The 15,276-nt window shown below is 40.5% G+C and overlaps 1 protein-coding gene across 1 annotated transcript in view; it reads left to right on the top strand.

Annotated features, from left to right (window-relative positions):
* LOC148542085 (putative ATP-dependent RNA helicase DDX43) overlaps positions 1-9,716 on the top strand; it is a 190,288-nt gene extending 180,572 nt beyond the window's left edge. Inside the window, exons 14-17 of the mRNA XM_088471358.1 lie at positions 416-554; positions 711-798; positions 7,976-8,093; positions 9,482-9,716. Coding sequence (XP_088327484.1) covers positions 416-554; positions 711-798; positions 7,976-8,086 — 338 coding nt within the window. The 3' untranslated portion in view covers positions 8,087-8,093; positions 9,482-9,716. The remainder of the gene's footprint in view (positions 1-415; positions 555-710; positions 799-7,975; positions 8,094-9,481) is intronic.
* Positions 9,717-15,276: the final 5,560 nt, after the last annotated feature.

Consider the following 15,276-nt stretch of genomic DNA (forward strand, 5'->3'; position numbering starts at 1 on the left):
CGCTACGTGATAATAGCGCTTGCCATAACCACCTAATTTTTATGTTGTTGGTCAATCAATTTTCTATTCTTTTCAAATGTGTGGATTCTTAACAGGCTCCAATAAATCTGCGGGATGCAGTCCTGCTAGTTAAAGGCCACAATATTACGGAAAAAGCAAACCAGCTACTTAGTAAAATGTACCCCAATGCCTGTGCACTCGTCCACATGGACGCCATGGCCATTGAATAATTTGCCATAGTTGTTACTGTAATGGATGTAAACGAGTAATTGAAGTTTATTTTGGCAGATCTTTTACATTCAAAAGGAACACTAGATATGCAAAATAACAAGAAACAGTTGTATCCACAGCAAGTGAGCATATATCTACCTTTATCTTTTATATTTTAAATATAATGAATTTTCTTCCCTTCTAGGTAGGGTAAGAATATTAGTAGCTACTGATTTAGCTTCTCGTGGACTTGATGTGCATGATATTACCCATGTTTTCAATTTTGATTTTCCGCGAAACATTGAAGAATATGTGCACAGAGTTGGTCGTACTGGAAGAGCTGGGTGAGTAGTTATCTCAATTGATAAGACATAGATTTCACATAATTTTGGCATTGACTCAATTGAGTTCTTGGAATGTTAAGGCGTTGAAATAAGTCTTATAACCTGGCCTAATTGTATTTGTCAATCACATTGTTTGATATCCATACTTTCCTATAGACGTTCTGGTGAATCTGTTACGTTGGTGTCTAGAAAAGACTGGAGAGTTGCAGGAGAACTGATAACTATATTAGAACGTGCACACCAGGTAAGTTTTAGAATATTTGTAATGCAAGGAATTTAAACAAGTTAGAAATGTGAGGCTTTATGATGCTCCAAAAAAAGATGCTGCCTACTGTGAATGTCCTTAAACTGAGAATACTTCATGCTAGTGTACTTTCATGTTGCACTGAAAAGAAGGAAAGTTAGGTTTCAATGTATCAATATGGGAGCATATTTTGATATTTTAAAGGGGGTGCCTGATTTGGAAAGTCGTCTTTTGCCCTGTAAGAAGTGCTAATTTATTTTCTTCTCAGGCCCTATAACAATAATACAGGTTTGCACTGTAGTTCTGTACCTTGTGAAAAATTTAAAAAAACTGAAGCCTGCATACAGCTAATTGTTATCTGCGTAACAATATCTAGTCTGTGGGTTCTTTTTTATACATGCCGACCACTAGTGCTGGTAGTACAAATGTGTCCACATACATCTTACCTCCTATTCTATACAGCTCATTATTGGTTCCACATCCATGGGCCCAGTCCGATATTATCATCATCAATTCTCATTCCAACCTGCTATATAATAAAGAAATTCCATTCCTGTCCATGCCTTTGGGCCCATCATCTACCTTCTTACATCTACACATGTGGATGTCCTGGCTCAAGCCACCCAGATTAATTCACGCCTCCCTAGTTTCCTCTTCAGCCTCCCATGTCTGTTCCGACCAACCTCAATCCTCAGCAGTGACAGTGTGTACTGATCCAATGGATCCAGCTGAGGATCAGACACAAGCTGCAGGATTTACACAGGATCTTGTTGCTCACCTAGAGCACAAAGAGGCATCACAGTATCAAGTTTTTAAATTCTTCCAAAAACTGGCTGTATAACATCCAATCCACACATAGACGCTCATGAATTGCCACTACATCTATTTCGATTCCTCCGGCTCCAGTCTCCTCAGCAGCACCTCTTCTACACCTTCCTATTCCTGCAAAATTTGATAGGAACCACAAAAATTGCAGAGGTTTCTTGAATCAATGTGAAATTCTGTTTGAGCCCCAATTCAGCAATTTTCCTACAGATCGTACCCTTTTGGCATATATCATCTCCCTATTATCTTGATCTGCCTTAAACTGGGTTTCACACTTATGGGAAAAGTCTGATTCCATTCTATCAGCTTAAAAAGATTTTGTCGCGGTATTCCGTCGAATCTTTGAGTCTGGGAGAGTGTCATTTGCATCTGCGGACTTTCTACGTCTACACCGGAGTTCAAATTCTGTAGGCCAGTATCAAATACAGTGTTTGTCTTCATCAAGTTCAACTAGTATGTTCCGCTGCTCCATCTCATCCGGATACTCCTCCTCCTTATGAAGAATTCACTGATGTTTTCAGTAAAGTTGGTGCTGATGTACGTCATGACCATGAATAGTCTTGTCCAATTGGGGAATCTCCCAGAGGGCGAATTTATCCACTATCGCTCCCAGAAACAAAAGCCATGATTGACTATATCCAAGATAATCTGGAAAAATGGTTCATCCGCCCTTCCACCTCATTCGCTGGTGCAAGCTTCTTTTTTCGTATATAAAAAAAAAAAAGATGGAGTTTTGCAATGCGGTCTTTCCACTCGTCTCCTTCCCGAATTCGTATAAGATTATATGCTCCTTGCAAGTCCAATTTAATGAAGATGGTGGCTTCACTAACTCAGTCAAAAAGCTCTGTAATCAGAGGGAGAGTATAGCGGTTTTTAAAAGCGATGTCAACGCAGGGGGAAAGACCGCATTTAACACCTGCGACGGTCACTAAGAGTACCTCAATATGCCCTTTGGTCTCTGTAATCCTCCCGCAGTATCCCAACACTGTCAACAAGATCTTACATGATGTTTTGTACAAACGTGTTGTTGTCGATGATATTTTCATATTTGCCAATTTTCTGGAGGAACATCGCTGGCAGGTAAAGGAGGTTCTGAGACGTCTGCGTTCCAATCACCGCTATTGAAAATTGAAGTGTGTCTTTGAAGTCAAGTCTATTCCCTTCCTGGGATATATCATTTTAAATTCTGATCTCAGAATGGATTCAGACAAACTCCAAGCAATTCGGGTATGGCCACTTCCTACAACTCTTAAGACTGTTCAACGCTTCCTTGGGTTTGCGAACTACTATCGTAAATTCATACAGAACTTTTCCATCATCATTGCACCTATCAACGCTCTCACCCAGAAAGGTGCCAAACCGTCCCGATCGTCAGAGGAAGCAAAGGAAGATTTTCAAAAATCAAACTGAAGTTCATCTCCGCTCCTGTTCTTCGTTGACCTGACGTCACACAGCCATTCGACTTAGAAGTAGATGCTTTTTCCATAGGAGTCGGAGGTGTGCTCTCCCAACGCGCTCTTGATGGTCTTTTCCACCCCTGTGATTTTTTTGCTAGGCTATTCACTCCGGCTTAGTGCAACTATTCTATTGGGCATCAAGAACTTCTCGCTATTAAGTTAGCTTTGGAGGAGTGGTGCTGTCTTTTAGAAGGAGCTTTACATCCCATTTCCATTCTGACAGACCACAAAAACCTTTAGTACCTTAAGACAGCCCATTGTCTGAATCCAAGGCAAGCCAGGAGGGCTCTCTTCTTCTCACAATTCAACTTCAAATTGTCTTTTCGTCTAGGGGTCCAGAATCATATCTGATGCCCTCTCTCGCTCCATGGAGTAAGAAAATGAGACTACCTCCGCTGAGAAGCATCTCCTCATCAATCCGGTGGCTTTCTCTGCAGTTGGAGTAGAATCCTCACCACCTGTTGGGAAAACTCTTGTCAAGCCCGCATTACGCAAGAAATTGCCAAATTGGGCTCATGTTTTCCACTTCGCAGGTCAAGCAAGCATACAAAAAACTTTTGAGTTCAAATCCAGGTCTCAGAAACAACGTTCAGGACTTCATAAAGTTCCTCGTCAGCCCCCAGCTGGGCAGTTACATCCTCTCTCTGTTCCACATCAGCCGTGGACTCTTCTGTCGATGGACTTCATTACCGATCTTTTAGTTTCAAACTAATTCAACATCTAGGTGGTAGTATTTGACTGGTTCACTTCATACTCCTCACCGGTGTTCCGCCGTCAGGTCCTAAGTTGACTCAATTGTTCGTACAAGAAATCTGGACTACCTCTGGAAAGCTTGTCTGATCGGGGAGTGCAGTATGTTGCCAAAATTTTGGCATTTCTTGTGTTCTACACTTTAAGTCAACTCAATTTCTTCACTGCTTACCACCTCCAGTCTAATGGAGAGACGGAAAGCGTCAACCAAGATCTGGAGTAATATCAACCTAGTTTTGTTCAAACTTCCTCCCTTCCTGAGGATAACAAATTCCTTTCATATTTCTTTATTGAAACCACTCATACTCAACCGGTTTCATTCAAAACTTCCAAAGGCACCCAAAATCCAGACTCATCGTGGAGTCGAATAAGAAGTGGAACTACTTCTGGACTCTAAAATCCGTTAGGGACGTCTTCAAGACTTTTGCTTCTGAAGTCCACGCTCCTCAATTGATCCGAGCATTCCATGCCAAGTTTCCCACGAAAGCCTAAAGGTGTGTATCCACTTAGCGATTAAACAGGCCGATTGAACGATAAGGACTTGTTAATCATTTGCAAATCGGCCATGTAAATGTCGAAAACGACCAGCGATGTGCGCGCCCGCTGGTCGTTTTTTTACATCTGTCATCGCCCGAACATGCTGGTCAACCTGACGAAGATGTCAGGTTGCCCATGTTCGAGGATGATTGATGTGCCTACACTGAACGACTGAACGTTCAGTGTTGACACATCAGACTGAAACGACTGCACGATTACAATGTCATAATCATGCACTCGTTTCACAGTTATGTGGATACTCACCTTAAGAGGTGTCCTGCGGCCACCTGTGATGCTCTTGACTCTTAAAAACTACCTTTTTACCTCTCTGGTATCTGTCCCTGCTAGCGCTGAGGTCTGCTCGCGCTTTGCATCACTCCCGAATAAGACAGAGGTCTGCTCATGCTGCACGTCGCTCCCAGCTGGTAGTGAGGTCTGTCTGTGCTGTTCCTGCTCAGTCTGCTCAGGGTTCTGTCTCTAAGTGTGGAGATGGCTCCTTGCAGTCCCTTGCTCACAGCATGTCTCCTCAGCATGATGTTACATAGGCTGCATGCCAGAGTTCCCTCCAAAACCACAGTATGGGTGCAGCCATGTTGGGCTTGATCACCTGACACTCTTCTTCCACTCAGAGCGCTGCTCCCAGACCAGCTGATCGCAGCATGTGATCCCAGGGGATCCACCCCTATAAATTCCATTTCCTGACTGGCTTCCATTGCCTGTACAACGTCTCTTCTGCTCAAGTTCTAGCTCTGTGCTGAGCTCCCAGTTACTCTGTATCTGAACGGTTCCAGTCTGTGCCATTCCAGTTCCAAGTCTGGTTATACAAGTCTCCTATTTCATCTAGTACTCCAATCTGTTTTTCCAGTGAGACTTGCTCCTACCTACCTACATCGCATCCTATCCGATATCGCCAAACAGCGGCCCCATCCAATATCTCCAAACAGCGGCCCCATCAGATATCGCCAAACATCGGTCCCATACCGATCCTACGCATCAATTCTGAATCAACAATTCCAATTCAGTTCTGTTGAGCTCATTATCCGTTCCACATCATCTGTCCCAGTCCAATATCATCATCTTCAATTCTCATTCCAACCTGCTGTATAATAAAGACATTCCAGTCCCCGCATTCAGGCCCATTATCTACTGCAGTTCCCCTACCTCCTCACATCAACACATGAGGAAGTCTTAGCTCAAACTGCCCAGATTCATTCACGTCTCCCTAGTCTCATCTTCATCCTCCCAAGCCTGTTCCGTCCAACCTCAACCCACAGTCCTGACATTTGCTAGTCAGATTTGTCAGGCCAGCACCATTATATCTCTGTTTTCTACAGTCCTGGTGTCCATGTAAAAAAATGAACTTTCCAATGAAGACAGGACAAACATCTGAGCTTTAATTGGTTTCTCCCGTTCCACTCTCCAGCAGAAGCAGGAATTTAGTCCTTGATATTTCATTTTACATTCTACTGCAGCAACATGATTCTCTAAGTACACTGCCAGTCAAAATCTTAGCATACCCCCATTTTCCAGTTTTTATTAAGCAATTCATATACAGTTAATAACCTGAAATGATACAAAACGAAGTAATAAACTGCTATAGATTAAATAAAAATATTTTGTTTAGTAAAAATATTATAAATTTCTGAATCATTAAAAAGGCTCTTTACAGGGAGCAAGTAATGGGTTTAGAATGTATAGTTGTTTTGCAGCAATTAAAAAAAAAAAAAAAAGGCTTGTCTGAACCATGAAGCACCGCCAGTGGGCTACTGAAGACTAGAAGATGGCAAATTTTAAAAGTTAAATGCAAACACCCATATGTTGCTATTAAAAGCATTTAAAACATGTTTCAAGCTTACAAATGACTGGAAGAGGAGGGTTTTGCTAGCTGTTGCTTAATAAGCAAACCCCTATGACACCCAAATTTTAAACATGGTGAAGGAAGCATGATGGTCCAGGCCTCTCTTTGCTTCTCCAGTTTGCAGCACAATTCATTACCCTTTGGTCTATGCCTAGTTGGTCAAGGGTACATTCTACAGCAAAAAAATAACCAAAAGCAAACCTTCAGGCTATGTCAGCACTCCCTTCAAGGAATAGAACAAGTAGGTAGTCTTCAAATCATTTAAAGGCCAGCACAGTCTCCAGTCTTAAATCCCATAGAGCTGGATTGGGATGAATTGGGCAGATTGGTGAAGGTAAAGCAACCTACAAGTGAACCACATTTGTGGGAACTTCTGAAACTATTGTAAAGAACTTCCTGAAAAATATTTGTTTTCCATTGTAGAAAGAATGCCACATATGAGTTCACCTGTTAAATCTGCAGAAGTTACGGCTTTGAGGAGTCAAAAATGTAAATCACATTTTGTTAAACCAACGGTATCCCGGAATACTGGAGGTACATCCCCTATTACAGGAGACTCAGTCTGACTCACAAAGTTCTGTAAAACTGCTAAATTACTGCTTCAGTGTATTTCTCGTAAAGACTCTCTAATTTATACTGTTCCAATCTTGTGGATTATAAATAAAAAGGACATCTACTAAAACCTTACCTGTGGGTGCATACAGTTTATAATGCAATTGGAACTTTAACTGAATTGGACTTAACAGTAATATACCATATACAACCAGCTGGATATACATTTAGGAACTGTACACCTATACTATTTGAACATTTTTCAATTATTGTGTGCCAGTTGTAATTATTTGTGTTGTTGTTCATTTAAATCTATAGTGCTGGTTCACCTTTGTAAATAAATTAAGGAGGGTTACATTTTATTTGCTGCAAGTCTGTCTTAATGAGACCAAGAACTGGGTAAATGACTATCCTTTTCAGGCAAATAACAAAATATTTTAAACACTTATTACCTCCCTACTCCTGAGATGTTGTAATTTGAAATTCAGGAGTTGTCCAAGATCAAGACTTGTTACCCTTGTTTAAACTAGAGATGAGCAGTTTGTTTTTGGGTGGGATCTCAGAATGAAGCAAATGTCATCTTTCACGGGCAGAAATTAAGTTTAGTCCGTGAAAGATTACATTTTTCCTCGTTTTGAAATCCGATCTTGGTGGGAAGATCCAAGCCAAAAACAAACCGCTGTAGCAATAGATGGTAATTCTGGATATCTTCCAAGTAGTATGGAATATCAAGCTCAAAGAAAAGAATATATTTCCATGAAGTCTCAGTTGGCAATGTCCAGATCATCCATGACACCTGCTGAACCACTTGATGAAATCCTCAAACTTCTCACTATTGAGTTTGTCTATCTTCTTACTATTACATATGCTAGCAAGTAGGCGAGAATCATGCTCTTTCTGTTCAACAGCCTTATCTTACCATCCTTGAAGAGAAGTAATATTCAGACTTGCTGCAGCATTTTTGCCAACAGTAGTATCAAGATGCCACTGATATCCTCCCCTTTATAACTGTTTCAATATCACTAATTCTCAGATGCTACCTCCAATAGGAGGTATCTAATACATTGTTTATAATAGTCAATGCAACATGGTTTATACTTTTTTTTCTACCCAATAGAATAATACTATTGCTTTTAAGCTAATGTATGCCTTTTACATGTATTTGTGTCACAGCCTTGTGCATTATTATTCTTCTCAGGAAGTTCCAAAGGAGTTGTCCGATATGGCTGAGAGGTACGAGGAGTTTAAGAGGAGAAAAGATGGCGAACGAGACCTGCTTCCCCGTAAAGGACGGTGGCGTGACAATTAATGTCCAAGTATGATAGTACTTCTGTCTATATAGTTACACTATTGCAGTGGGTTTTTCTACTGTATTAATGCAGACTACCAGTAGTAGTTGTATTGCTAGAAGTTCTTGACAGTTCAGGTTTTTTAGTAACTGCTAAGAAGCAAGACCTGACTTCTCTCAGACAGAACACACATGTATAGTTCTATGTGCTTTTTAGGCCTTTGTACCCACTGACGTTCACTTGCATTTTGAAAACTAATGTTAAATGTATTTCACATGTGTTAAATAGCACTTGTGTTTGGGAAATACTTGCAGCTAAGATTGGTAAGATCTGCTTTAAATGTATTTTAATACTAATGGGTATATATTGCTTATTACATAAAGTTTGGAGTTGACATATTTAAATAAAAAAAGGACACTGCTGTATCATTGCCCCTTTATATGTATACTTTTGCTCTTATAATTTTTTGAAATTTTAGTGAATCTGCAAAGGGTCTCCATAAATATGCTACACAACAGATAGGCTTCATTTGGTATTATTTTTTGGTTCTTCACATACAATATAGTTACCTTTGGGGCACACAGACGTGATACCAATTTTCAGATGTTGCTAAGATGATACTGGATAATTATTTCATTGAAATTTCAGTTCTGCCTGAATTTTCTCTAAGGTGGGAAAAAAATGTATGCTTTACTTTTTTCTCTCTGAAAGTTTTCTGTTTGTTTTCTGAATGCACCTTGAAATATTTACTAAATTGCAGGGTTTTAAAAGTGGAGATATTGCCCATAGCAACCAATCAGATTCTACTTATCATTTATCTAGCACCTACTAGTAGATGACTGTAATCTGATTGGTTGCTATGGGCAACATCTCCAATTCTAAAAACTCACACTTTAGTAAATATGCGACCTTAGTGCGTCAATGTAGCAGATTCCCGTCAGAAGCCTTTGTATCTGTAACCTTTCCCTGCTATGTTCTTTCCACCTTCCCAATCTTTCTTTCTGTTTAACTCCATTATTTTACCATTTTCAATCCTCTTTGCTTCACTCTCTCATTTCCCCCTACCTGCATACTGTTTAGATTCATTACATATGGGAGACATTTGGTTCATGATTTTCCACTTCTATTTTTATTCTACTAATCTGTGCATGGTTAGTTCATTAATATAAATTATGCCTTTTACGTGAACGAAGTCCAGATTCAAAATAGAAGTGCAAAGTCTTGAGTCAAATATCTCCCTCATGAATTGTATTATGTTGCCCTTTCTGCTCATCTGCTAATGTCCCTACTGCACTAGCTGATTGTTAAATGCTGCAGCTAGGTAACCATACAATTAAAGTAAAAAAAATAACACCTGATTCTTTACCACCAATCACACACATTCACCAGTCATCTGTTTTTATTTTTTTCTACAGTGTCTGAAAAAGTTGTCACATCTTTGTTGAAAATAACTTGTTACTTGAAATAAATCCTGTTAGATGACCGAGAACCATTTGCAAAGAACTTTACATAAATCTTCAGTATGGACTGTCTTGGTTGAGTAGAATTGATGCTACTTTTAAGGCATCTAGTACAGAGTTCTAAACATGATACAGTACGTTTTGTTAACATGTCATTGTTACATGGAATCCTGTGCTAATAAAGTTTCAGTTATCACATGATTGTGATTGTGTTAAGTCTGTACAATTTGTATATATTGTAATGTCAATTCTAATATTTTTGTCCAGGCAGGTTTAGTTTTCAATACAGTAACTGTGTAAACTCCATTCTGTTAGTGCTGACAAATTAGATTTTAGCAGAAGTTTACTTTTAGTAAGCAGATCTCCAACTACCTAACTCATAGCTTAAGCTATTTTACACACTCCTTTTTTACTTACGCCAGTCATATTAATTTTTGTTTAGTTCTTTGTTTTATCATTGTGGTTAGAGGCTGATTGTTCGTTTTGTGTAAATTTTAACATAAATAGTTAAGTCTAGAAGATTCAAAAATATAGAAGAATGTCCCTTTACTCTGTGCTTTTGATATATGGAATTTGTCTACATTCTAAACTGTTGCACATGTTGGTCGTTAGTTACTATGCCAACATCCCATGCATGTGCCAGCTATTAATGTACCTTCCATTACTCTACATTAGTCTTGCTACTTCAGCGCCTCCTTTTTCCTGTCATCGTGTCATCAATTCATGTGTTCCCCAGTTTTCCAACCATTGAGATGCACAGCTTTAAAATAACTTTGTTGTGTCGTAAAAATCAAGTTACCTTTAAAATCCATAAAGTAGTTTATTCTTAGACATTATAGGTACAAAAATAAGAATTCAATGAAAACTCCTCTAAAAGACCCTAGGTGGTACATACAAAAATAACTTTATTCTCTTAATCATTTGGACCAAACCCAGAGCTACAGTAGTTAGTGTTGGGATGGTTATTTTTAGCAGAGATGCACACAAATAATCATTCTGGTATACTAGATGCCCAAATGTTTTTTCTCAACTTTCCTATTAAACTAGAGAAACCTGTTGTGTGCAAGATAACTGGAGCCTATGCACTTAAGCTGGGTACATACTGTGCGATCCATTGCACAATATATCGTATTGACAAAGATCGGAACAATATATAGTGCAGATCGCATAGTGTGTATGCCCAATCGTGCAGGTCGTTCATCGCATTGTCCCATCTGCTGTGCATATGGAATGATGCAATGGACGACATGCTGCTAAATGCAGCTTATGGTGACACAGGGCATCCTCCACTGCAGTGTGTATGGACAGTGCAATGTATTGTGTTGTCGCTGGGTACACACATTGTGTAGTGTGTACCCATCTTAAGCCCTGAGATGAGACTGATCAGGCTAATTGGGCCTTGTCATCTGGATGCATGTTGACTGAAGAGTGTTGGCTTGCCTCCTTGTCTCAGGTGACCACAATAGCCAATGATCATTTCCAACAGCATTATGCTCTGAGGTTTTCAGTTATAGGAAGCTAAGGACTGGATGACCTTTACTGCTTCAAACAATTTCGAAATCTGTGAGTTAAAGGGATAGTAATTTTTAAACGGCGCTTATCCAGAGTAGCATCAGTGGTCATTGACATGAATGTTCTACAAGAAGATGATCTCTTGATCATAATATGAGTTCCAAGTAATGGCAGAACATTCTCTGTGAAAAGAAAATGATGTATAGGTTTGTCAGACTGTGTAAAAAGAATATTGAAGGGAAGAAGATATGCGTTAGCATGGACCACATATTGGTGCCTTGTACATATTCCCCCCCTAACAGAAGATCATGGTAGAGGTGTATATGGGAACAAGAAGTTTCCTCAAGGGAACAGTAGTGTTACTATAACCACCATAAATTAGCTGAATCATAGAACAGGCGCTGGTAGAATGCCCTTCTGCGAATATCTACTGCTTGAAATGGCAGGTCCAAACAACAGAAATGGGAGTATAAAGTCACAATAAGTGGATCGAAGTGCTTATGGTGGCTGAGATGGGTCAACATTTGTGCAGCCCACAAATCTGGAGGGATTGAGTCTTTTGGGGAACAAAGAAAAATGTAGTGGTTATTGGCAGCTAGAAGTCAAGGCTCAAGACAGGCAGTAAGTAGACTGTTTTTGATGTAACTGAATGCCATTTGGTCTTCCCAAAGTATCAGACACTTTAAAGTTGTCGATAAAACAATGACTGAGATCAGAAATAATAGACCATATTAATTTACCTGAATTGGTGTGATTGTGTTTTTTCAAAAGATTTTTAAAACTAGGTACTTTGTATGTGGTTTAATTGCTTTCAAAAATATGGATTGAAATTGCACCCCTTTAAATGTTATCTGACACAATATAGTCTGTTATCTGGGATACATTCAGGGCCTGATTCCTGTGTAGCACTCTGCTGGAACCGCTTTTGACTCTTTTGCCTTAGTCGCACGCGAAATTCAGGAGACGGAATAGGAACTGGCACGCATCTTACTGAAGCAGTCCTTAAGCCCAAGTACTATGCTAGACTGGCCAGAAGCTTGCTAACCTTGTCCCATGATATCCTACAGCAACCTGCCACTGTCAATTTCAATCCTAGGTAAGATAGAGAACTAGAGGGTACCCCCGTGACTCCAGGTACCCGCTTCGAATGCCCAGTGCAGAAAAGTGCTGAACTTCCCAAAGAAGGCGCAGCCTATCAGCAAGCACTTGCTAAAATAGTGTCTAGCAAAAATACATCAACCGAAATGAAGAGGGGTATAGAGGCAGCAGCCAGAAGCTGAACTCCACGTCCAGCTTGGCCTTTACTGCCTTGTGCCTGTAGTATTTTACCAAGTTGAGTGCTCTGCAAAGGACTGGTAGACTACTCTACACTGGCTGTCATCAATTGCATCATTTACCGACTGCTCCACAGGGTGAGATGTGCTGGATGAGACAACATTTTTCAGGTGTTTTATGGGAACCACACCTAGTGAGAAGGATGCAGTTAGGAAGCAGACGGTTGAAATGTCAACCGCTGGCTTCCAGACTATCATGCGGCTGGCGGTATTACATACTGATTCCTAGTGAGAGGCAGAGGTCACGTAAAAAGACTGGCCAATCTGCCTATGGAAACTCCCTTATCTGCCTACAGAGCAACCTTGTTAGGGAATTCCCTAGCTGACTTTCTAGGGGACCGTGACTGCACCTCTCTATATGTAGGCAAATGGAAACCACACTTAAACCCCTCCAACAAGAAAACATCCACCTACTGTCCAGCAGCAAGGCGGCCTTCTCGCTCCTCTTATAGTCTTATCATCCTGCCTTGCTTTTATCGCAATATTAGGTGGGGTGCTCCTCTCTGCATTGTGTGCGCATGTATTTAACACAGTATTTATTGCCAGCTCTGCATTATCTTTTGTTGAAGGCAAAACAATTCCTTTGTCTATGAAAGAGCCCATTATAACTAGTTCTGTTTGGTGTCTTACCTTCCCATTTGTATCTAGGGGGGAGGGCTTATGATGCATTACTTTAAACAAGACATCCATGTCCCGTGACCCGAAATCTATGCATGCCTTATTGTCTTGCCTTTTCCGCAAAGATTTGTTGTACGCCGACCATGTACCTGGCTCTGAGCGGACTCGCATGTCATTTATCATGTGCAAGTAACTCAGAAACCAGACCAAATGAGTACTTAAAATTTCAAAGTAGCAAGAAAGGAAGACTAGCATCTCCCCCATTACGTGAAAGAAGGTCTTGTAGCCTCCTCTCTGCTCTCGCTTTTCCCCTTGGCGACTTTGAGGCCTGCCCTGCTTGTGTGACTTACCCTTAAAACACCTGTCACACCCCTTTGTACACTAAAGGGAATAGAAATGAACCACTACACAATATCTACCCAATACTACAATGCATATCGCCAAAGTGATCACTGCGGATCTCTACTCTAATTACAAAAACCGCTATAAAATGGGAAACCTAGGAAATTAAGATAGGAGTGGGTTTTACTGATTGGGGTTTAAATAATGTAAAAACATAGCCTACAAAATAAGTTTACAAAAATCGCTCAAAAATGGTCTTTTTTTAAGATTGATTTAGGTCAAGAACATTTATTTATAACTTATACACTATACATTATTTTATATAAAAAAAATTTTTTAATATTGCTGTGGCCGGAGGCCAGCCCCACGTGTATAATGGCGGCCGCGGCACTGAAGGGGTTAACACCCGTGCTGCGGCGCCATTTTTAAAAGGACAAAAGGCGCCCATTGTAAATCTGTACTCTGCGCTAGGCGCTGAGTGTTAATAAGTGTGCTTTTAATGTTTAATATGCAATGGCCTGGACTTGCTGCACTGGGGGAGTGTGGGTAAAGTGTGGCTGCACGCTGGGAGACAGGGAGAGCCAGCTCCCACTGCGACCAGCGCTGAAACAGTTAAAGTCCCTGGACACAGTGTAAAAGCACACTGCACATGGTTTATAATAAACTGTATTAAAGTATATATGTATTGCTGTAATGCGCTGCTGCTGATCTGCAATGCATTAGTGCATGAAGCAACGTATATTTAATAGGCTATGCACTATATGGTTTAAGATTATATTAGTGTAATGGGGATTTCCCTCCTGACATAGGAAGTGATATGTTAATTGTCCTGACCTATGGTAGTGGTCAATCCCATTGTGTAACAAAGCTCTCTTTGAAGTGCATTCCAAGTGAGACCAGGATAGAAGCTTTCTGTGGGAAGGTGGGAAGAGTCAAATTGCCAAATCTTCCTTTGAAATGGCCTGATACCTGTCTCCTGTGTGTGTGCACTTATGGGGAAAAAGTGTTTGTTTTTCATGATTATTGCAGGAAGACCAAAGCGAATACTATTGCTGGTTATTCTACATAGATATGTTGTCACTGTGTGATGAATGTAATTTACCAGTTCCTGTGGGATGTTATATCAACATGTTAGCAGACAGTTATACAGTATGCTAAATCAGTTTATGTTTAGGAAGCAACTGCTTTTAGGTGGTAGATTAGAAAGGAAGAAATTGGGTGACTCCTTTGAAATGTAATATGTTGTTAAATTATATTATGTGAGGAAAAGTGATTGGTTAAGTGGAACCCAGGGTGGATTTACCCCCCTGTGATATTGTGTGTAAGAATGATATAAAAAGAGGGCCTGTGAGCCTTGTATGGTGTACAACCCTGTAAATTCTTTGAGGAGAAGAACTGCTTGATAAGATTTCTTGTATGCTGATTATTCCCCTTCATCCGGAAGGACGAGTCTTCTTCAAGATTTTGACCAATAAACATCTTGCCTGCCTTCAATTGTATGTCAATCCCGCGACCAACAGATTTGCACCAAACGCTATTCCGTTCTCCGGCTGTTCTGGGTTAGAGCTCAGTGTCTCCAAGTTCAAGCCCTCTGCCAAGCTACCGTGCAGACCTGGTCCATTGCGAGGGATCAGGAGGAATCAGTCGACACCAATCAGGGGCTGTCGGTGACAGGCGGTCACTGATGGGGAGTAGGAGTCCAAAAGCGTTAACCCGTGACCAGGGCCGGCCTAGACGAAAGGCGTCCGGTCACAATCGCCCAGTGATATATTGGACTATCAATGACTGGGCCTTTGCAACAACGCTGCTGCATTTCCCCAGCAACTGTTCAACTGAGCAACCGCCGGTTATACACTGGGTGGCTGTGGGCTGCTTCATTTATATTTCTCCCATTTAAACAGGCAATATACCTCATATTAATTGGAACTTTAAATACAGTTGAAG

The sequence above is a fragment of the Taudactylus pleione genome, unplaced genomic scaffold (genome assembly GCF_031769625.1).
Source record: "Taudactylus pleione unplaced genomic scaffold, aTauple2 ptg000015l, whole genome shotgun sequence".
Taxonomy (NCBI): domain Eukaryota; kingdom Metazoa; phylum Chordata; class Amphibia; order Anura; family Myobatrachidae; genus Taudactylus; species Taudactylus pleione.